The 25820-nt window shown below is 30.9% G+C and overlaps 1 protein-coding gene across 2 annotated transcripts; it reads left to right on the top strand.

Moving 5' to 3' along the window:
- The first annotated feature begins 120 nt into the window (after positions 1–120).
- On the top strand, positions 121–25714 carry LOC117792916 (elongation of very long chain fatty acids protein AAEL008004). Of its 2 annotated transcripts, none has more exons than XM_034633238.1 (8): positions 121–400; positions 19409–19541; positions 19626–19816; positions 19889–19969; positions 20604–20766; positions 20844–20980; positions 21946–22236; positions 24108–25714. In XM_034633238.1, the coding sequence occupies exons 2-8, from the start codon at positions 19481–19483 to the stop codon at positions 24273–24275; spliced, it is 1092 nt and encodes a 363-aa protein (XP_034489129.1). In that variant the 5' UTR covers positions 121–400; positions 19409–19480; the 3' UTR covers positions 24276–25714. The 2 variants fall into 2 exon arrangements, with proteins under 2 accessions (XP_034489129.1, XP_034489127.1); XM_034633236.1 differs by lacking the exon at positions 121–400 and adding an exon at positions 10990–11358.
- Positions 25715–25820: the final 106 nt, after the last annotated feature.

Genomic DNA, 25820 nt, shown 5'->3' with positions numbered 1-25820 from the left:
TTGTTTCATGCACTCTCTTCTCTCTTTGCTTTCGTCGTTTTCCTTTTGGATTTTTGTTTTTGTTTCCCGCTTAGTTTCATTTTAGACTTTCTTGTGCATGGTTGTTGCCGTTGTTGATTCGTTTGCTTTTCGGATATAATTTATTGTTAAATTCGATTCCTGTGCGTGTATGTGTATGTGTGTGTGCATTAATTAAAAGTAAAACAAATTAATCAACAACCATAAAAAACCGCACAAAAGTTTTCTCAAATTTTCTCTCAATTCGCGGCGTCGATCATACAAGTGTGTCTGTGTGTGTGCATTTATATTTGTGGTACACGTGTATGTGTGCGTGTGAAATTCTTAAAATTTAAGCAAAATTCCAACGCTCGCCGGCCTGAAAAATCCTCCCCTATTGGCGGTGAGTTTCCCCATCGATTTTCAGTTAACAACTTGTTGTGCTCACTCACAGAATATGCGTGTACATTGAGAAAATTAGTCATCGCTTTTAATTAAAAAAAAAATGACATGAAGAAAAAAAAAAGCTGTCTCCTGTTTCCCGCCGCGCCCAGCAACCAACGCTGCGTAAGAGTGACGAAACAGGAAAGCAACAGCCAAAGCAAGCGTTTAAGAGAGTGCACGTGTGAGTGAGGCTGCTCTCTCTTACAGTGCGTACGTGTGTGAGTGCGTGTGTGTGTGCAAGAGTGAGCGTCGTTTGTGTGCATGGACGTGGATGTGCCCTTTTCAAAAGGGGTTAAATGTTCATTATAATTACTCTACATATTAATTGTTTATGCTTGAGAGGGATAAGTTTAATGTTATATAAATAAATGAAAATTAATTTAAATATAATTTGCAGGCATTTAGTGTCAGTCAAATTCAAATTACAGCTGTTATACAGTGTAATACAGCTTGTTTGGCACACTACACCTAAATATTGCAAGTATATATTTAATAATATTTAAAATCAGACTTTTCAATCAATGTTGAAATTTTATTAAAAAATATTTCTATATTTCAACAAAATTAAGCAATAAAAACAAATGGGTCAAATAAGCTGTGACCCGCTGTCTATGCGTCTGCTGTGTAAGCATAAACGAGGGAGTGGGCAGAGAACAACAGAGCGAGAGAGATAGAGAGAGAGAGGAGCGTAATAAGTGATTAATGGATTCCAATTCGTTCCCAGAGATGCTTTGTCAATTGGTTTGCACACATTTAAGTTATGTCAATTCATATTTGTTGCATCACGCGTCGTCGTCGTCGGCGTCGTCGGCCTCTCCCCGACCAGCGTCAACGTCAACGTCAAGTTGTCAGCGTCGGCTGCGACTGCGCAGCCCTGCGTTTTGCATTTATTGTCGATCAGGGAAGAAATTTCACCTGTCAGCAATGCGGAAATCGAATTTATCGCCAGCGATTAATCGAAATGTCAATTGAGTTCATGCACTGCAAAAAGTCGCTCGATCAGAAGTCAAATGGAATGTAAGCTTTTAAGAAAAAGCTTTCACAAAATGAGTGCGCGCGTGTGTATTTTGTGTGGAGTTTGTTGGTATGTGGAACTCAACTCATTAGACTATGTAAACTGCAAGTTGTTAATTGAATTCTAAGACCTTGCACCTTGCGCAATCCCCCCTCCCACCTTCCTCCCCCACTCCACCTAAACAGTTTGACACTTGCGTCATTTTTTTTCCCTCATTTCAAATTGTTAAATCAATAAACACAATAAATAGGAAGAGAGAGAGAAAAAAAACATTGTAAACAGTTAACAAATAAAAATCTTAAATCAAAAGTCCCAAGGTTCAAGTTCGCATATTTTTTTTTATTTTCGAGATCCCCCGCTATGTGTTACGCCTCAGACAAGTGCCGACCAGTGTTGCCAACTCTTAAGAGTCCAAAAAAAGCTACATTAAATAAAAATAGCTAGAAAAAGCTAAGAAATCTGCAAGAAAAGCAGATAAAAAGATATTCAAGTTGTTTACACTGAAAATAAATAAAGGAGGAAACTCCGACCTATACAAAAAATAAAAAAAAATTATAATAATATGGAATATTTTCAGTAGTTTTCTTATAAAGTTTTCAAATATAATAGCTATAAGTCCCGCCACACGCTATTTCAAATTAGCTGAGTTGGCAACACTGGCTAGTAAGAGGGGGCGGCATTATACAGTTGGCTGCACTGCCAATTGGGAGAGCGCTCAAAATATCATCGGTATCTTATAGAAATTTCATTTTAGCACCGCAGCGATCAAAGTCCACAATCCACACTCAGCGACTATACATAGCATATAAATAAATAAGTGGATTGTGTGTGTGTGTGTGTGTAGATACACATAAATAAATATATCATATCATTTATGTATGTAGGTCTGAGCATCTCATGCTTGATAAGCACTCTTTGGCACAGCTAATATCTTGAAGTTCTTTCAACCGGTTTGCCCACCAAAGGAGAAGATGGAAAAAAAGTGTACTTTTTACTATGAAAGTGCACGATGTTGGGATACCCTACATATCCTGAAAATTCAAATAAATAAAACAACTATTGATAGTTCACATCGGACCACTTTATCATATGGTTGTCAAAGTAACTATCGGTCGAAAATCAACTTTTTATGCTTGATTTTATATCCAATTGTCCAATTAAGCCAAGATACATTTGCATCATACCCTTTATGGAGAGCTTAGGATAGCAGAGTATATCAAAAAATAATTATATTGAAATTAATACGGATTCGTATCTGTCTAAAGGCCTCTGTGCTGCCTTTACAGTTATTGTGTGTTTGACCACAAACATTTAAATATATACAACACGATAGATAGACTCAAAGACACCGAACTGAATTCTCAATCCACAGTTGTTGTTGTCATGAATACAAAAGATGCCGTTATCTGCGGTGACACTTGAGAGTTTTCTGTGTAGCAACAGAAATCTTTGAGAACTTGGCCTATATCTATTTATAATGTGTAGTAAAATTTACAAATTTGCCTTTAAGAATTTACTTTAGTCGAAAAAGATAGAATACAAATCATACACAATTTTTCTGGCGAAAAACTAGACTTTTACCTCGCAAAGAAGTTTTTTTTTTTTGAAGATATTATACAGTAACCCGATTTTTAACATTTTTAAATCGCTGACCAAAAAAATGCGAGCTTTGACCTCGATTTGACGCACTTGCAGGTCGAATTTTGCAAAACGCCGTCTTATCTCACGATAAAATTATCTTAAGATTATTGTGGCCAAGTTTCAAGGTCGTACATCAAGCCGTTTGGCCTGAACAATGCTAAATCAGTGAGTCAGTCAGTTGTACAAAGAATAATTTTTCTTAAATGTAACTCTTTTTGAAAATTATAAATGTATATAGTCAAAACACTTTCTAAGTTAGTTAGTTAGTTTTCTTTATATGTAAATATAAGCATTAGAGAATATCCAATGGATATACAAATAATCCCAAATTTGACTAACAATTTGCTAATCAATGCAATACATATAAGGTATGAACTCCATAGTTGCCCTTGAATATGTATATAGTTAGTTATGCCATATTTAAACGCTCTATAAGCGAGTCACTATTTTTTTTTCTCACTCATCATATCATCTGTTATTTTGGCCAATACTTGTCTTGTACGATTGGGTACAAAAAAAACCGGTTACCGAATCAACGAAACATCTGGAAGCATTATTTTTTTTGCATTTCTTGTATTTTGTTTTGTTTATGCTTTCATTAAACTTAATATTCGTTGACTCAATTTCATATTTTTCGCACATTAATTTGGCGGCCTTCGTTATTGCCATAAATTATGTATTTCTTTCGGACTAAAAGCTAGGCAGGTTATTGTTTTTTTTTTTTTTTTTAGCCCTAGGCATTATGCAAGTCCATTATTTGGAAAGTTTCACCTTATCCCTAGAATGCCAGCATAATTTTCATGCCTCTTATTTTGTTATGTCAAGTGAAACTTTCCCGCTGAAGCGCAATTTTGATCGAATGTGTCAACAGTTATGTTCAAAAGCTATGTACGGTTAGTCCCGTAAGTGTTTTGACAAAATGAAAATTCACAAAATTTGTTTTTTTTTTAACTGTTGTAAAATCTATAAACAAATATGGCAATAGAAGAATTCAAATATAAATACATAAAAAAAATATATATTTTACAAGAGAAATGGAATAAATTTTGTACTGTGTTACAACAATTTCTTGACACACTGTATATTCCTAAAAGGGCTGAACGAACTCAAAACTCGGTCTCGGACATGGAACGAGGGTCGTCTTTTCGGGCTACTTGCGTTTTCGTTACATAAAAATAAAAATAAATAAAAATTATAATAATAATAAATAAATAAATAATTTAATGCGCATGATTAGCAAATCGAACGATTGGATCCGATTCGTCGGCTGTTTCAACGATCCAACAATTCAACGGCCGTTGCCTTTATTTAAAGTTTTGAAACGCTTGGAATGCCAAGTATTTAAAAACATTTTTGGCTGTACATTTCTTGTCAGTCTTTCGTGGTCTGCTCCAACTTGGCCCAGTCACGCACCTGATTTTAATTTTTTATTTTCATTTTTGTTTTTGTTTTTGGGCGTTGAGCCACTTTGGCCCCCGTTTAGTTGTTGTGTCTGCGCTTTTTGTTTTTTGCGCTTACTTTGCGGCCTCTTTCTTCCACAAGAGATGAGTAGAAATGCAGAAAGTTATTAAGTAATCGCATATATGTATATCAAATTGGTAGAGTGGAGATCAACAAGTGGAGTATAGCTAATTTATATTGACTTGATAAATTGCATATTAGCTAGGGATGATATTATGATATATAAAGTTATTCTCAAAAATATTGAGAATTACTAAAAAAAGTTTAAAAAACAAAAACTAGTTTTATCTATCTGTAAATATAAAACTCGTTGTCCTGACTCACTCACTGACTGAGGCACAGCCCAAACCATAAGACCAAGAAGGCTGAAATTTTCACTAAACATAGCTGAGACAATTTTATCCGGCAATGATCTATAACAAAAGTAGGTATTGTGGAACCGGTAGCTGATTTTAAAATGTGATATTAAATACTATTATTAGGCAAAGTATCAAAATTAAATATCAAATATTAAATATTATTATTATGCAAGAAGTCAAAATAAAATAAAATTCAAAATAGAAGTTTTATTATTTTTATATATATAGTTTTCTATATTTCAATATATTTATATATTTATCGGTAACTGGGAAAAATCAAAAGACAAGAAGTCTGAATAAAAATAAAAATTTTTATTAATTTTTTTTTATAACAAAAAAACAAGACTACAGTAATGTGCAGGGAAAGAAAGCAAATATTTGTTCATAATTTGAATTCTAAACTGGATGCAAGGTTCATGCACTCTGGAGTTTGTTTACACTGAAAAAACATGCAGTTAAATGTGTGAATTTAAAAAATCTACAAAAGAAAGTGTTTAAACGGTGACTGTGACTTTGAACCTTAGCTGCTATGTAAATAATATAACTATAACATTGATTCGTAATTCGAATTGTAAGTCACGGTCACCTTGTGAATTTGCTCATCTCTAGTGAAATCGCTAGTGAACTCATTTTCTTGCGCTAATTTCGAGCGCATCAAAAATTAATTGACTTTGTTTTGTATTGTTATTATTGTTACCGTTTTACATGCATGTTTAACTATGTGTATGTGTGTGTGAGTATATATATTTATATACATATGTGTGTGTGTGTGTGCAGGTGTTGTTTTTATCGACCTCCATGTGTATGCGCAACTCATTCATAAATAAAAACGTCGGCAAATTGTGCGTTCGTTTGGCCGCCTTTATTAACAACATCCACATGGCATCCACATTAACTTCCACCAGCGAGTATATTCCTCAGTGACCACAAACAAGGCTTGTGAATACGCCATTTTGTTTGCATTTAAAATCAGCGCCATCTAGCGCTAATAAGACGAACATACATACACGAATACACTTCATCAAGAAATAGTTTTGACAACAAAAACAATTTATTTAATAAAAAAGAACTTTGCTTTATATTAAATTAAGTTTTCGTATTTTATTATAGTAAAATACTAAAATGCATTTTGCTTAACTATTTTTAATAATAATTTGTTTCGGTGTCTAAAAAATTCTTTGACTTACTGTACGTACAGAGCTAGCCAAAATTCAAAGTCAAACCAGTTGATGGTCAACAGTTTACATCTATTGCTCATCCCAATTGAAAGATACCTTTTTTCTTTTTTTCGACATTTGCCCAAATCCGAAATTCAAGTCCAAATCTGACCATGAAATTCATTTGCTACGTGTTGTTGTTTCCGTTTTGTAAGAAAGCCAATTTGTTGCTGTTGCTGTTGTTGTTGTTGTTGCTTCTGTTAATGTTAATGTACGATTTGTGCAATAATTTCGCACTCGCTTCGCACTTACCTCCAAATAGTTCAACACCATATTTATTTATTTATTTTTGACTTTGACCCGCTTCGCGTGCCATTTTTTAATTGTTTTGTCATTTACAGGTGGGCGTAAAAAACACGCACAACAACATCTACGGCATGCCGAAGTTTTGATACATTTGTGGAGCCCTGTAGGGTTTCCAAAAAAGTTTTAAAATTAAGTAACTATTCAATTTAGTGGAAATTATTTGAAAAAACATAAAAGATTTTTATATAAAAATGCAATATTTGATCGATCGTTGCTTTGATATAGTAGTCCATTTTAAGCAAACCTAATGGGAATTTAGACCAATTATATATGTAGATACCATATACGCAATATAAGACTTTGAATGGTATAACTCAAATAAGTATGTTTTTAAAACTAAACCGATCCTACGTACGATTGGATTTTCTAATGATCCATTTGGTCACACATTAAAAAAGGTTTCACATATGTTGTGTAAAAATTTCAACCTTCTAGTTCTTACCGTTTTGGTGTTTAGCACAAAAAGTTTTATATTTAGAGATGGAATCTGACAAAATTATAACAACTTGTAAAAATGTATAAAAAAAACACGCTTAAAAGTAGAATGAATACTAGAATACTCGACTAGCAGTTACCCTATAGACTTTATTTGACCTACTTTCTATTAAAAATGTCTGGTAGTGATTGTTCGTGTTGAAAAGGTCAACTTATTGGCCCCAAAAATCACTTGACGTTGCCCCTATTGTGTCACATTGAAACATTTGCTTTAATTATGCCATAAAAATGTTTGTTTGTTCTTAATAAGTATTGATTGATTACTTGTGTAGAACTTAGTACTTAATATAGCATATATAATGGATACATATTAGCTTAATTTAAGTAATGTTATCAACTACAGTGTAAATAACGATCATTAAACGCCCTTCAAGTTGACGTAAGTTCTTGAACTTTAGATATTTGAAAATTGAAATCCAGACAAAAATTACTAATTGCGTGAAAAGTGAACGACGACAGTTGAAGTTTTTAATAAACAATTTTTAATAAACAAACATATTTGTAAAACAACAACGACAACAATATTATACTTAGAACGTAAGTGGAAACGCCCAAGTCAAATAATTAATATTCCTTTGCATTTGCATTTGCATTTACATTTGTATTAGCATTATCATTATCATAGAAAGAACTGATTAAAGAATGAAAAGAAAGCAGCATTGAGAATTCCAAATTGTCATTTCAAGTTAGACAAGTCTTGAAACCTGGAACATTAACCACAAAGACATCGAACAGTCGATGGATTATTAACAAATTAGGCCTGCAAGTTACGGTCTTTATACCCTGTGCATATCGAAAAAATTCTAAAATGTCCAAAATAGGGTGTATTGATTTACTTAATATATAATATACCATTATTAAGGTTTTTAAAAATCGTAGTGAGGCCACAAAATATTAAAGCTATTAATCAAAGACTTTTATCATAAAATATATAATTTTCAGTCTCTGGTTTTTATTGTTTTTCCAAGCACTTATAAATAATCTACTTTTATTTGTTGCATGAAGTAAAAAATAATCAAGTTATTTTCATACATTGCTTATTAAGTTTTAAGTATAAATTGGGAAATTAGAAAAATAACAAATTTCAAACAATAAAATTAGAAAAATGCTAAAAAGAAAAAATTGGAAATTTCTTAAAGCTTTGTAGCACTGTATATATTTTACATGAAAGCGTCGATTTTAGTGCGAAAATCAACTAAAAATTTAATTTCTCCATACACCAGATAAATGCAAAGCAAAACCTTATAACAAGTGCATTTTTCAAGCTATATCCATAAAATGTGGGCACACTTAATATAATGCCTAGTCTAAGCTGACCTAAAAATTTTATCACGATCGGATGAAAAAAGCAGAAGCTAATCACGAAAAAATATTATTAAAATCAAAGAAAAAAGAATCACAAAAATATATTTTTTTTGTATGCATTGTGTGTGTAAATACGTTCAGTACAGAGTATTTCTAAGTCCTTCTTTCTCAACTAGAGCAATTTTACTACCATTTCAAACGAGTTCAAGTCTCCCTCTTTTTCTCTCTCTCTCTCTCTCTCTCTCTCTCTCTCTCTCTTTCTCTCTCTCTTTCTGACACTCTTTCTCTCTCTCTTTCTGACACAAGCACAGACAAACTTAACTGTGCTTTCTTGCATTCTGTCTACTCTCTTCTTCGTTGTGGACTTTGTTCGCATTTGTGGGACTTGTTGTTGTTGCTGTTGTGGGGTTTTTTTTTCGCACACCTGTTGTTGCATGTGGCACAGTTAAACGCTCTGTAATAATCCATATAAATATAGGTACACTTGGTCAAGAAAGTGTTTTGACAAAATTCAAAATTTGCACAATTTTATTTTTTACTAAATATATAATGGATTCGCGGTTTTAAATTTTGAACATTTCAATTATGTGAATGTTTTGGTCATACTTGTCTATGGTTTAATATCAACTGATGGCCAAAACATAAAACAGGCACACACACAACGTCACAACACAGAAAGACTATTTATTTTCTAATACTCTTGCTGAGAGTCTTGTAACTAAGTCACAGAATGAGAAACACCACTAAGTTTTCCACTATAAAGTTTTTACAAATTTTATATTTGATTTTTTATTTAATTATTCCTTTTAAATCCCAAATCTGTACAAAGAATACATTTATATGTAGGCATTTCCAGAAATAGGTCCAACACGACCAAAATCTTAAAATTGATCAAAAACTCTCATCTTGTAAAATTTTCTTCCGGAAACGAATTTAAGCTGCTTGTTTTAACAATTTCCACATTGAGTTTTTCTATATTTTTGCCTGTATTCTGAAAAATTGACTTCCAAAAAGAAGTGCATGTAATATATCGTTTATTTTACAAAATCTGTTTTCCAGTATCAAAAAGTTAATCAAAATGCAAAGAAAACAATTCAATTTTATATTTTTATTTCAATTATATTTTTAAGTTTTGAAGTTATTTTCTTTGTTTTTCTAAATAAAATTTGATAAATATTCTTGTCAAAAACTAGTTGGAAATCTTGTCACGTTTACTAATAAAAATTGTAAAATACAAAAATGATATTTAAAAATCAAGATAATTCCTAAAATGGAAAACTACATTATTTTATTATGGATTGAGAATATTTTCATCCAAATTACTCGCCACATTTCGCAGACTTTCGCAATTTTTAAGATGAAGTCAAAAGTGACTTCCATTTTTCGTCGCGTTCTCGATGTATTGTTTTCTATAAGGAATTCGAAAACGACAAGTCTCCAAAGCTTGTCTTTTATAATAAAAATAGTGTTGATAAGATGCATTAAACACGTAAGAAATCATTTTTGAAAATGTAAATTTTTGACATATTTTTTTTTTATTTAAAGACGTACAAATGTCGCATTTTCGATCCATGAAATGCCCATATTCTAAATTTGTTTTATCCACTTATACTGTTTAATATCTCTTTGATGAATTAAAACTAAACATTGAATAATCACCCTCAGTATATTATTATTATTTATTTACTTATGTTTTGATCTGTGTGTTTTCGGAGTTTTATATAATCCTAGCTTAATATCTGAATTTTATTCATAACTTTAACTTGTAATATTACATTTAAAATATGTGTTTACATTAACCAGTAAAGGTCTCAGTTCAAATTCATTGCAGATAATAATGCGCTGGTCTAGGAAAAAAAGGGTATAGATTATTATTATTTTATTTAAATATTTTTTAATTGCAGTTTCTGTTTAAACTTTATATTTTTTAAATTTCACAAACTTAAATAAATACATAAAAATCCAATGGAACCAATTAATTGCTAATAAAATGTACAGTGCTGTATAAGCGTATAAAATCTAATAAAATGTACAGTGCTGTATAAGCGTATAAAATCTTTGGCGTCTGAAAGAAGCATACATATGTATGTATATTATTTCTTTCTTGCATTTCTTCTCTTTTGTGTTTGTGGTTGTTGCTTTTGCAATGCAATCACGACTCAGCAAATAAATAGAGGAAACTGAACTGACCACAGCTTTTGCCGCACTGTGCAGAGCAGCAAACTCTCAGTTGTATTTTTGGCACGCTGGCCAACGGTTCAACTTGCGGTTCCGTCTGCGCCGTTGGCTCTCGCAAAAGCTCTGTTTGCTGTCGCTGTCGCTGACTCTGCTGCTGTCGCTGCCTCTGCTGCTGTCGCTGCTGCTTCTTCGTTAAGCAGTCAATAAACAAAACGTTCGATAAACGGTCACTTACACTTTGAGGCGTCGGCGTCGTTTTAATCGAAGGGCGTGCGGTCACACTCATTTGTGCGCGTGCGCTCTCTCGCTCTTTCTTCATTGCTGTTCTCTTTGCTAAGCGCTCTCTTTGGAAGCTCGTGTGGGCATGATTCACCGTTAAGCTGTGTAATCGCTTTGCTCGTGCGCGCATTGATCGATTCGTGTTTTGTTGTTGTTGTTGCTGGTCGTTGGTCGTTGGTCGCTGTTTGCAGTCGCTGTTCGCAGTCGCAGTCGCTGCCTCTGCTGCTGCCTGATAAGGTTCACAGGCGCATCCAGCGAATCGTCAGTTGGCTGTAAAGCGCGCAAGACGAAGCAACGCGTCAAACGAAACGGGAAACGGCAAACGGAAAACGTTAACAATACCAAATAAAAAAAAAATTGTCAACCATCGTCTGACGTCTGTGCGTGTGTGTGTGTGCGAGTGCGAGTGCACGTGTATGTGTGTGTGTGTGTTTGTTACCAATGTTGCTGTGATTATCTAATCGTCGTAAACACAACAAATTACATACATACATAATTAAAAAACCAACGCCAAAAATAATAGCAATCTTTGCAGTTTACAAAGAAAAGCGAACAACTTTCCAAAAAAATAAATAAATAAATAAACAAAAGAAAAAAAAACGTAAATAAATAAATAATATAAGAAATACAAAAAAAAAAACAGCAACAAATAAAAAGACAGGTGCGTGGTCAAAACTTACATACTTTGTAAGCAGATTGTAACTGTATGAGTGTCTCTCGCTCGCACTCACTTTCCAACTCCCCCTCTCTTTCGCTCACGCTCGCTGTCTCCGTCTATATGTGTATACAGTGACTGCCAGTTTATTTGACCCACTAGTAATTAAATGAATTTATTTTTTAATGGGAATAAAATCTAAATAAAATTCAAGTGCAAATCTGTTAATGATTAAGCTTAATCAAAATTTGTTCATTTTTTAACTTGTTTGTTTTTTTATTATTTCAGTTTTAAATTTAAAGCCATTTTGCATAATTTTATTTTAATTTTAATCAACTGATCTAAGTTGATACTAAATAAATAAAATTAAAATAATGAATATATAAACATACAATTTTTTATAATTTATATCTTATGCAGGGAAACAAACAGAAATGAATATCGCTTTTCGGTTGCGCAAAATCTTTGCATATCGATTTCGTAACGGTTACCGGTTTTTTGAATGTTTCGGCTTCGAAATACCGTTATGATATCAGTTTACAAAAAAATAAGAGTGCTAAAAATGAATAAAAAAATGTATTAATATATAAACAAATGTTTTTTTAATTTCTAAAAAGATTATTAAAATTTAAATTTCTATATCAATATTTTTGATATTTTAAAATTAATAGCATTTTGGAAAACGAATGCTTGATTGAACCGAAACTGAACGTTATATATGAATCGGTTACTAAGCGGTTATGGTTGTCGGCTTTTCGAAATCGGTTAGGATTTCAGTTAAAATTACCATTTTCATTATATTTAATACCGGCTAATGGATACACTTTAATCCCTAATTATATTTGAAACAAGAAATAAAAATTTAAATTTGTTATATACATATGTAGTGAGTCAAGTCAGCTGTTAGCCACTGTATATGAAATTCGCATTGTATAATCGCACCAAGTGCGGAAACGTGATTCGCCTGCAAAAACCATAAATAAGATTAGGGCCCAAAGCCGAAAAATAATGCTATAACTTGCCATCTGGTATTACCTGATATTTTCTTAAGTGTGCCATTGCCAACAGGTGCCCAATTGTTAGTCACCTTTCGTCTTATCAGTTACCAAATCCAATCCAAAAAAAAAAAACAAAAAACCCAAGAAACGAAAAAATAAAAGAAGTTGAGGAATCATAAATTTATAATTAGGCATGCGTAGGAAAATGTGGGAAGGGAGAAGGGGTCCGGCAATTGGCATTGATAGGGGCTGATTATGGTCAATTATGGGGGCGCTTGCTTCAAATAAATAAACTAATACTTTTTTTGTTTTTTTTTCTAAATATTTTCAAGCAATTCGCAATTTGTTTATCTTTACGGTTGAGTCAGTTGAGCACAGGTGATATAGTATATGTTTCAGGTCTATAGATTAGTCCAATCTTATCTGGAAATATCTTTATGCTCTCACTTGAGCGTCTTGTGACTCAAGTGTTTGATGTTTGTCATGTTGTCACTGCCACTTGAACACGCCCCTCTTAATAATATACACTCTAATACACTACTAATATTATTATTTTGTGCAGAAATGTGCAATGCATTAGTGGGTTTATCACAAAAAAAAAAACCCCTGGACGAATTATTTATCTAATGACTAAGACATATCTTTAACTCTCAACATTTCGAATATAAAGTTTGTGACTCATGATTTTAGACTATGATTAAATAAATAAATATTGAGTACATTATATTTTCAAAGTCATAAAATCGACTTTCAACAATATTAATTTAATATAAAATTTTTCGGAACTAAGTGTCTTTTACCTGTATATTTAAATTTTTGCAGTATTTAATGGATTGAATTTATTTTAAATTGGTAAACTAAAGTGCAATAAAGTTGAAAGCGATACATTTTAAAAATTTACATTTTATTAAATGCTATAAAACATAGAGTGAAATCCGGAACGGGTTTTATAATTATTAAATTTATTCCAAATGCATTTCATGCGTTTCTATAAAATTTAAAACAAAGTTTATTTTTCAAATTCTATCAGATCTTGATTACTTTTAAAGGCGTTGCCTTTGGTAAACAGCATAACATAGCTACAATCAGTTCGAATATAGACTTTTTTTTATATTTTTTATGAAAGTTATGAAATTTAAGGGTATTAAACCAACGATAAGCTATAATTCTGATTGTATTTGTTTTTGTGACATATTCTCGTGCACATTATGCATCGATTTTGCGCTCAATTAAGTTTTCTAAACGAGCGATTATATCCGTCGATAAGCGAGACATCAAACACAGAAAAACACACACTCAAAACAATGGATCGCATAACCCACTAAGTTATCTACCCTTCTGCCTGCCTCCCTCCCTTGTCACCTTCCTTTGCCACTTTGCGATTAAATCAAAAATAAACTTGTTACTACACTGGCTCTCGGCATTTTAGAACCACTGTTTTTGCACATAACAAGTTAAAAATGAATTTATTATTTAATGGCAAGCAGTTACAATTTAAATTTATATGCATATATTTAAAATAATGTTTAAACTTGAACAAAATAATTTAATTTAATTTTTCTATAATTTACTAGCAATTTTCTCAAGGTGTGAACTTTGACCCAGCATTTGACCACCTTGCAGTTTGAATTTTGCAAAGCGCCGTCTTATTGCAAGATAAAATGGTCTCAGCTATGTTGTGTGAAAATTGCAGACTCCTAGGTCTTATGGTTAGGGCTGTGAAATGATCAGTGAGTCAGACAGGACAAAGAATTTACATATATAAATTTGCATTTAAATTAAAATTTTCAAAAAAATGTAATTAAGAAATTAGTAAATAATAATATTATTAATTTATGTTAATATGTAAGTAATATTCTATATATTATTTAACATACAGTGGGTCAAATAAGCTGGCAGACACTGTGTGTGTGTGTTTGCGTTTTTTAGTTCAATGTTGTGGGCGTTTCTTTTTTTTTTTCTATCTGCTCCAATTAATATGAGAAAATGCAACAGCAACAATCACAACAAAAACAAGAACAACAATCGCATTTTAACATTTGCGTGTGCAAATTGTTGTTGCTGTTGTTGTTTTTGTTGTTGCCTCACCTTCTGCAACACCTGCTGCCTGCGATTAGTTGGCCAATCTGTTGTCTCTCTTCCTCCACGTTGCACACAACCGGAAGCAACAGGCGTCAGGTCGAGTGAACAAGGGGGAGGTGAAGGGAAAGAAATTGGTTGCATGCCTCATTGATTGTTTACATGGGCGACGCAGACAGTGACGATGACGATGACGATAACGATGACACAGCATTTCAAATAAAACAAAATGTGCAAAAATAAAATAAAAGCAAATTAACTACCAAAAAAAAAGTGATTGACTGAGGATATATCCTGTAATCAGTGGAATATATGCCAAAAACATTTACATTAAAATATAATGTTAATATAATAATATAAAATTTTATTAAATATAATATAATGTTAATGTTTTTAGAATTTGAGTAACATTATCAAAACTTAATAGAATTTCAAGTTGAATTTCAATCAATTGAATTAAAATTTCCTTCACTGGCTAAATTTTAATATGATTGAAAATTTTACCGAGTAAATTTTTAACCCTCTAAGCCCCAATCATCGATATAATGAACAGAAATAAGTCAAATAACTTGTTCTAAGATGAATTTGGACCTCTAAATTAAAAAAGAGCTCAGAAACTGTGTAAAATGTTTCGTTTACCTGTGACAATATGTAGAAAAATTTCATAAAGTTTATTAGTGATAAAATGCTCAATTTTAATATTATCAGAAATGTGCTATTTAATTTGGTTAGTAATTAAACCTACCTTTCAAAGAAAAACAGAATAAGTAAAATTTATGGGCAATTTTTCGAGTTATATTAATTATAAGAAATACTCACATTTTAAAAGATGGAATTTAACGCACAAAAAATCACATGTCATTGATTATTACATGTAATCAACACTTAATCGATATTCAGCGATTTCCTAAGGCGTATTATACCCTATTGAATTTAGTGTAGGGTATCTGCAAGTACACACACATGTGGCATCCACTCCCTGCTGCACCCGCATCCATTTTTTTTCATGCCTCGTGTTTGCCAATTTTTATTTGCTCCACTTTGAGTTTGTAATTCTTCTCGTGGGCTTATTATGTAAGTTAACTAGAGTTGTTGTTGTTGTGGTTGTTGTTTGTAGTTGTTGTACATGTTGTTACTGCGATTTACGATGCCACAACTCACGGCATGTTTGTTTACCTTGACAATTCCAACTGCCAGAGGGAGAAAGAAGAGCAGTCAGACAGAGAGAGAGAGAGAGGGGAGAGTAGAGAAGAGAGACAAACTGTCACGCCTCCAATTCGCTGGCCGTGCCCATCAATTCCGCATTTCGTCAACATTTCATTTCATAATTTTCAGTTTTTTGTAATGCAAAAAGAGAAGACAAAATAACCAACAGCAACAAATTTATTGACTGTGGATGCACACACACACACACACACATACACACACACACACACAAGCTGTTAGCCATAAAACGTTACCACTGACCCACACACAATAACAACAACAACTGCGACAAATTGCAACAACCGTTTGAAGTTGTCACCAGTGTTGCCAACACTTCAGATTTTAAGAAATCTACATTTCAAAATATAAAGCTGAAAACAACTAGAATATTTCAGAAATAACAAAATCTAGCTCTTAACATTTTTTTAAGGAAATCTTAGATTTACTTTTTTGAATTGTGGAAATATAAATATTTTGTAGTATAAAAAATTATTTAAAAATCCATTATTTTTTGTTGTTTTTTTATGTTTGAAATTTTTATTATGTACACTAAACTTGTAACTATTAATTTATTATTTATTATTACTTATTACATTTTATTATTATTATTACTTTTTGTTTTTATATTATACAACGTTTTTCACGTTAAATTTAGACTAAGTGCTTAAAAATGATTAAATTCAAATGCGCTAAATTTTGACTACATTAAATTAACTAAAGCAATTCACTTGCTTATAATTTTGGCGAAAGTGAAAGCCGGAACAGGCGTAAATATCAAAAAAAACACATTTGGCGGGAAAATAGCTGTATGGACAGCAATGTTTGTGGTTAAAACCAAGACGAAAACAACAACTACAACAACAAATAAAAAACGGCTACACGACCCACAAAACTAGCGGCACATTTTTGTCAAACGAATCAAGGCGATTAAGCAAGCGGCAGCGCAGTCAACGTCGCAGTCGCCGTCACAGTCGACGTCGCCGTTGCAGTCGACGTCACAGTCAGCGACAAAAGCAATGGCATTGCCAGTCATTGTTCATGACATTCAAAACAAACTTCAAGTGGTCACAACTCACGAGTACATTGCCATTCAATTGCCCATTAGAAAGAGATGGAACAGAGACTAAGACGGAGACAGAGACAGGTGTTGAGCAGAGACAGAGCTGTTGTTGTAGTGGTGAAGAAGAAGGAGAAAGGGGATGGGGAAGGTGAAGGTGAAATTGGGGAATAAGCTGTCTCTGTGTCATGGGACAGTGGCAACTTTGAGTATTCGAAAGGCCATTGAAACATGTGCGAAGTGTATGTGTGTGTGTGTGTGTAATAGTGTATGTATATTATGTGATTTTGTGCAGCCAACAAATTCGAATGAATGTCACGTGTATTTGTCACTTTTATCGAAGCAATGAAACTAATCATAATGAAGAATTTCTGCAAGCGAAAAGAACAATTTATTTCTATTAGTCAAAGTCATGATACATAAAAAAGGCTATAAAAGTCGATTCTAATTATGATTAGACATATAATTGTCTGTCTTTAAATAATGCACTTGTTAAGCTGTAACTATAACTAAATCTTAAAAAATGCATTATTAAACTTATGTATTTCCAATGTTGATTTCAAACTGTAAAAAATTAGAATACATACTTAAAATGAAAAAGTTCACTGTGAATTCAAATAAATAGATTTTCATATAAAAATTTTTAAATTCAAGGTTTTTTCTCACACATTTTTCCTTGAAAAACAATGTTTTGTAAAGAGACAACCTTATAAAAAGAAAATTAATACATAAAATATTTCGGTTGTAAAGAAAATTCTAAACTCAGTATAAATTAATATTATGTATAGCTTTAAGAAACGTAAAATAATAAGGGAAATAAAATACAACAATAAATATAAAAATTCAAATTTCAACCGATTTTATATATGAGTTATTTTTTAAGCAATTATCTACATATACTTTTCCGTATATTTCTCTGTTATTTAAACGAAAGTGAAATTCAGAGCATCGCTCTAAAATTTCCATACACTTGAGTGATTATAATCAAATCAAATTCAATTGAAAAATTGCTCTGAAAATTGAAAAACAATTTTAAATGATAATTAAAAAGTTATGAATTTATATTTATTTTATTATATATGTATTTACTACTACAATCAGAACGATCTACAGCTTTATTTTCTATAATTATGCAATTACTGCCAGTTTCCTGTAACAAGTATTTCTTTATTATGTAGGAAGTAGTTCTACTACTATTATGTAGTCACTACTACTACTTTAGTACTCTACTCCTATATTGAGTGCTTCAGTTACTTCTACTATATATTTACTACCACTATCTGGACGGTCTTGTTTTTGACAAATGACAATTTTTAATTTGTTTATTATGTAGAAAACAGTTGTACTGCTATTTTGTAGTCTTTTCTACTTCCTCTCAGTTACTTTTACAGTCTTCTGAAACTAACTAGTCACTACTATATTGACTACAAAGTACTTATAATGAGTAAAGTCCTTCATTCTGTGCAATTCTAATTAGAAATGCACATTGACCTTGTCAGCTGCTTTTTTTTGCATCATTTTTATTAATGAACGCACTGTTTATTAGGGGCATTTTCGCATTGGAATTTAAATGCCACCCACTTAATGAGCTGAGGTCAAAGTTTCCGCCTGGTGTTCACTGTACAGAGTGCAGTTTTTGTTTAGTCCCTAGAGACTGGTATTTAAATATAATTCCATTACAATATGCAATTTCTTAAATTTAATTGCCTTATAGACAATGTAATTAGCAGCAATAACAAAACACCATAAAATCGATTAGTAGTATATACTTACTTTTAGTTTGTGATTAAGTAAGTGTTGTTTGTGAAATTGCATAAATTATATTAAAATTACCTTAAGATTCTTCCGTATTTATTGTAATTAACATGTCGGCAATTTACTTTCTAGATTTTTAAGATTTCTAACAGCAATCGCAAATTAGTGTTAAGACGCTAAGAAAATAATACCTGCAAATAATTATCTGTAGTGAAAGGAAAAATCTTAGATATACTATTGTTGGATGGGGCTTTCAAGAAATATGATAAACTTTTATTTTCAATATTTACCACAAATTTAATTTTATTTTTGATCTGATTAAAAATGATTTGAGATAGTAATTATTTTTAAATTTTTATTATCTATGTTTTTATCATTCCTCTATTTTTAATATTTTAAAATTTATAGTTCCTCGTCAGTTTTTATAAGCAAAAAACTATATTTTAAGTTACACTTTAATTTTTATTAACAACAATTACAAATGTAAGTGAAATAAACATCCAAAAAACATTTAAACAAATCAAAAAAATTTGTTGTTATTTGGTTATTTATTTAAGATAGTCCAATATATTTGAAACGTGCATTCAATTTAAATTTTAAATTTTTATAATAAAAACGTAAACAAAATCTTTTATTTCCAATATTTTTTTTTATAAACTTTATAATTTTTTTAAATTTTAAATACAAACTATAATGTAGTTATTATTTGAAATCTTTTTTTTTTTTTTTTTGTACAAGAAATGTGTGTTTTTTATTTCTAATATATATTATTAGAAATAAATAAAATAAAAAATAATATTTTTTATTTTATAATTTATATTGAACTAGCGCTTTTTGTAACAGTTACAATACAAAGTTTGTTTTTCATAGTTGGCTTTGACAATTTCTAATAAATTATACGCATTTTTTTTAATAATTTCATATGTATTAAACTAAGTTTTTTTCTTTTATTTATTTGCAGTTAATCCCAATATTATAAAACAAAATAAATTAGCAACTGCAACAAGAAGAACAACAACAACACCTCTACAAGATGGATGTCCTGATGCACGATGCGTTACATTGGTATCGAGACCTAATGGACAATAAAAGCGGTAATTTTCGGATTTATTGATATCCTTTTACAACTACAGATTTTTATAATTTATTTCTTATATTTATTTTTTTGTTATTATTAGATCCGCGTGTAAACAACATGTTTCTGCTTTCCTCGCCGCTGCCGACGCTTGGCTTGTGCCTCTTTTATGCGTATTTCAGTAAATCCCTTGGACCACGACTTATGGCTAATCGAAAGCCAATGGATCTGCGCAAGGTGCTAGTCTATTATAATGCAATACAGACCATCTTCAGTGCGTGGATTTTTTATGAGGTAAATCAATTTTACTTGGTTACCTTTATTGACTTGAACTAATTGCAATTATTTCTCTTTTTTTTTACTCAGTACTTAATGAGTGGCTGGTGGGGTCACTATAGCTTCAAATGTCAACCCGTCGACTTTAGCAACAGTCCAATGGCCATGCGTGTAAGTTTTTAAGAAAAAAAAAATTAATTTTCAAGGTGGAAATATGTTAAAAAAAATCTGGAAATTTTTGTTTTTGTAATAGATTTAAACCAAGCTAATTTAATACTGTTTTTCAAGTCTAGCAAGTGAAAGATTATAATTTAGAGAGTTTCGTAGTAATGGTAAAGGTGGTAAAATATTTGAAAAATTTTTAAACTGTTTTTTTCTTTCGTAGATTTACATTTTGTGTTATTTTAAACTTTTTTTTTCAAGTAAAGAAGTTTAATTTAAACAGTTTTTCAATAAAGTTTCAAGTTTGAGTTTATTTAAAACTGATTGTTAAGGCTAAAAAATGCAACTCTTCTATTTTTAACAGTTTCTGTTTAACGTAAAATAATGTGCAAAAATGTTTAAAATACGTTTGTAACTATTCTTCATCTAAAAAATGCAAATTTGGAATTTTATTTTAAAGCGTAAAAATTTAAAAGATTAATTTCTAACATCTAACTAAACATTATTTATTTGAAAGTTGAAAAATGTTCCCTTTTGCTTTTTAACTCCGTTTTTTAGGAAAAACTTTTGGTTACATATTGAAGAATTTTACTTTAAATAATATGATTGTATAATCTCTTATCAACGTTCTCTACTTTCTTAGATGGTTAATATCTGTTGGTGGTACTACATATCCAAATTCACCGAATTCTTTGACACGCTCTTCTTCATTCTGCGCAAGAAGACCGAGCACGTCTCGACATTGCATGTCATTCACCACGGTTGCATGCCATTCTCGGTCTGGATGGGTCTCAAATTTGCACCAGGTGCGTATTCAACTAATTAACAAATTAACAATGCTAATTTGAGCAACAAATTGATTAATTTGAATTTCAATTTGCAGGCGGACACAGCACATTCTTTGCCCTGCTCAACTCGTTTGTACATATTGTAATGTATTTCTATTATATGATTGCTGCCATGGGACCAAAGTATCAAAAGTTCATTTGGTGGAAGAAATATTTGACCACCTTCCAAATGGTAAGTGAGAAGCTATGATGATGAATGAGAAAATTTAAAATATATTTATTTTGGAGTAGAGTATAAATTAAAATATATTTTCGACTTTTTAAAATCCCAACTTTTATTTATAATACAAAGAATAAATTGAAGTTGCATTTTTATTTAGAAATCAAGTTTTCTAATAATAAATTAATTTTAATTTTTATTAAACTCTCCTTAAATTTTGATTAAACTTTAAAAAATTAATTTAAATCTCTTGTTTTAAACTGTTAAAAGTTTTTTTTTAATTTTATATCATACAAGATAAATTTAAAATAATTTTGGTTTTAAATATAAATAAATTTAAAACAATTTAATTTCAGTTTTTATTTTGAAAACATACAAAGAGTCCTAATAAATAAATTTAATTCTATTAAACTCACCTTAAATTTTGATTAAACAATTTTTTGCAATTATTGTTATATATACTAAAATTATATATTGAAAATAATAATTTCATTGAAAATTTTTTTTTTGAGATAGCTTTTTATTATAATATTGAATAATATAATAAAATTCTTTAACTCAAGTTTAGTTTTGGTCAAATAATAAACAATTAGCAAGAGTAATTGAGCTTAACTTTTTTATGTATAAAAAATTAACTTATAACTCTTGTTTTAAAATGTTAAAAGTTATTTTTAATTTTATATCATAGAAGATAAATTTAAAATTATTTTTGCTGTAAATATAAATAAATTCAAAATAATAATTTAATTTCAGTTTTTATTTTGAAAACATGCAAAGAGTCCTATGTTAAATTCTTACTATAAAAATTAAAAAAATATATATGTTTAGTTTAATAATAAACAATTATATTAATTTATGTTTTAAAATCAATTAATAACTCTTATTTTAAATCTGTTTTTATTATGACAAAAAAAAAAAAAGCAAGTATTCTTTTATAAAAGTTTTGTAATTCATTTAATTGAAATATGCTTTTTCAGGTGCAATTTGTGGCCATATTCACGCATCAGTTTCAGCTGCTATTCCGCGAATGCGATTATCCACAGGGCTTTATGGTGTGGATTGGACTGCATGGCGTTATGTTCCTATTTCTGTTCTCCGATTTCTACAAAGCCAAATATCTGAATGCGAAGCGTCGCCGTCGTGAGGCGCTCAAAACCAATGGACATGCGAATGGTGTTCATACGACGAATGGCAAAATCAAGATGCAGTCGGCATTGGACGGCGGCGATGCGTTGCCCGCGAATGGCAGCAACAAGGGAGCATGCATGGTGAGGCCAATTTTATAAATACAAAAGCAAAAAAAAAAAAAAATAATAATAATAATTGTAGCCTAAGCATTTCGTATAAATCAAGTAGCCCTTGAAAGTTATTAGCCGTGTCTAAACAAACAACAAAATCGACGCCATGCGCCGAGTACTTAACTCAATGAGAGAGCGGCAATATGTTCATATATATATATGTATACATATTTACATACGTATCAACTTAAAAATTCTAACTAGCTTAGTTAAGCAAACAGACAGACAGACAAAATAAAATACAAACAAACAGTGTGTGCAGCACTTGAAAAACTCTCAACAATCGCCGTGTGCGGGGGACATTTCAATTAGCGGACACATGTGAAGCCGGATGCGAAGGTCCAATCAATCCATTAGTTTTCGAATGAGTAGACAATCCCCCAAGCTTCTCCTACTATTCTATCCTCGCCAACTCTAGCAAATGAGGAGTATTTCTGTAAGATTTAACAGAAAAACAACATATTACAATTTAATCGAATCATGCCAATTTGTACAAAAATTTCGACCTGTAAAGTCGCTAGATTCAAAATCTTTTATGACCAAACTATCAAAACTTGTTCAATAACTCAACCGATTTTCAAACGGAATGTCATTTTGATCATGATTCGGCCTCTAAATTCATTCTGCATTCAAACTAAATTTATTTAAAAAAAAAAAATTATTTTCCCTCTAGATCTTGGTTTCGTTTTCAAAGCATAGGGTCCCCCCTTTGATATTTTGAAAATTCAAAATTTTAAATCGCAAGTTTTCACTTTTAATCAACTCCTTATATCGTAATTAGTATAAAACAACACTTTAAATTTGATTCTGACGAGTTTCATTTTTCTGTAAAAAATCATGTCAAATTAGACATAAATTTTGACTTGTAAAGTTGCTTGGTCAAGGATTTCATCGACTTTAAACTGCCATAACTTTGTCAAAACTGATCCGATTTTTAAACGGAATGTCATTTTAATCATGATTCGGCCACTAAATTAATTCTGCATTCAAACTAAATTTATTTAAAAAAAAAAATTTTTTTCCCTCTAGATCTTGGTTTCGTTTTCAAAGCATAGGGTCCCCCCTTTGATATTTTGAAAATTCAAAATTTTAAATAGCAAGTTTTCACTTTTAATCAACTCCTTATATCGTAATTAGTATAAAACAACACTTTAAATTTGATTCTGACGAGTTTCATTTTTCTGTAAATAATCATGTCAAATTAGACAAAAATTTTGACTTGTAAAGTTGCTTGGTCAAGGATTTCACCGACTTCAAACTGCCATAACTTTGTCAAAACTGATCCGATTTTCAAACGGAATGTCATTTTAATCATGATTCGGCCTCTAAATTCATTCTGCATTCAAACTAAATTTATTTAAAAAAAAAAATTATTTTCCCTCTGAATCTTGGTTTCGTTTTCAAAGCATAGGGTCCCCCCTTTGATATTTTGAAAATTCAAAATTTTAAATCGCAAGTTTTCACTTTTAATCAACTTTTTATATCGTAATTAGTATAAAACAACACTTTAAATTTGATTCTGACGAGTTTCATTTTTCTGTAAAAAATCGTGTCAAATTAGACAAAAATTTTGACTTGTAAAGTTGCTTGGTCAAGGATTTCACCGACTTCAAACTGCCATAACTTTGTCAAAACTGATCCGATTTTCAAACGGAATGTCATTTTAATCATGATTTGGTCTCTTAATTCATTCTGCATTTAAACTTTATAAATTCCGGAAAAAAATATATTTTTTTTCCAGATCTTGGTTTATATTTTAAGTCATAGGGTCCCCCCTTTTCTTATATTATATTATTTTGATGAATATATTAAATGTTTGCATTTGTATTTTTGTTTTGCAGCCCGTTTTGGAGGACGAATATGTGACGAGTAACGGGCATGGGAAAGGGAATGGAAATGGAAATGTCTATGGGGATGGCTACTTCAAGGAGGGCGTATTATCGAGCAACGATGCCATCTTGAACCCGGACAGCAGTAGTTCTAGTCTGCATCAGCGCAAAGTCAAATAACTACTACTAAGGACAACAACTACGATGATATTCATTATGTTTAGTTTAAGTGTTTAGCATGTAACCGAATCGTATGAACATTGAGAGCATAGAAAACAGAACAGAATAGAGTAGGGAAGAAACGAAAACAGAAACAGAAACTAACGCGAAAAGAAAGGCAGCACAATAATAAGTAATATAATTTATAATATAGTTATATATATACACGTATATATACAATATATAAAGGCATGCCAGTTAGAGAGACAGCGATCAAACAGAACCAGGTAACCATAAAGCCCTCCACCACTAACAACAACAGCATTAACAACAACACCACCAACAACAACAACAACATTAACAACAACACCACAAAGACCATCAGCCCATAAATTAATTCAAATCTAGATTAAGCACATATTGAAACTAAAACTATAGAAAAAGAGCTAAAAAAAAAAAGCAGCAGCATATACATTTTTTATATAAATATATATAATCTCGATATCGCATAATTCTTAAACCCACAATCACAACAATTTCATAAACATAAACATAATTTTTGTAATAATATTTTGTAGGCTCAAAATAAGCATTTTTCTCAACTGTGGCGTCTTTTTTTAATGTATGGGGCATATTACCTATACACACACACACACACCCTGTAAAACCTACACACACACACACACACTTGCACATTTACTAGATGTAATCTTTTATATGGCAATTTTTGGATAAACTAACGGATACGTGTCAACCTAACGATAAATCTTAAATGATAACATAAACAAAACAAAGAACAAAACATGCTCTTAAGCCTGCTTTAAACTTAAACGTTATACTATTTGTAGCTTGTTTTTGTATATTGAGAGAGAGACAGAAGAGAAGAAAGAAGAAAAGAGTGCAAAGAGATGAGAAATAATTGTATGTTTGTTGCAATATTTTGTAAAAGTCTAATAGTAAAAAATACTTATACTTATACATATATAACTATGTCTAGTGCGATGTTGTAGTTAGCTAGCCAATCAAACAAACTAAACAAACACACTAAACAACACAACAACTATATGAACAACACCAATATTAGACTCTTAAGGAGCAGACAATCAATCCTCATTAACTGAGAAGGAGAGAGAGGGAGGAAGAGAAAGGGAGCAAACACTATGCAACAAACAAATATTTATCATAATACCAAATTTTGTTCACATTTTTCATTTCGATTTCACGGTGTGGCTTTTGTGCGTAGTTTTCTTTATTTTATTTTTTTTTTATTGTGATTTTTGTTATTCTATAATACTTTTATACTTTTTGGGTTTGAAAATGTTAAATAATTTTATCAACAATGAGAAAAACAAGAGGTTTTAAAGAGTTTATTGTACTACTGTCTGTTAATCTGTGCATTGGTTTCTTTGTTAAGTTGTGGTTTAAGCTGACAAGTTCAAAACAAACATGAGTAAAAAAAAGCTTATTAATTTATATTAAAGAAAAATTATGAAAACAAATCAAACTGTTGTTTTATTTCCCATCAAAAATGCATACAAATATATTCATTTAAATAAATTGTTGTTG

This window comes from Drosophila innubila (genome assembly GCF_004354385.1).
Source record: "Drosophila innubila isolate TH190305 chromosome 3R unlocalized genomic scaffold, UK_Dinn_1.0 2_E_3R, whole genome shotgun sequence".
Taxonomy (NCBI): Eukaryota; Metazoa; Arthropoda; class Insecta; order Diptera; family Drosophilidae; genus Drosophila; species Drosophila innubila.
This window is presented reverse-complemented; position numbering and strand designations above follow the sequence as displayed.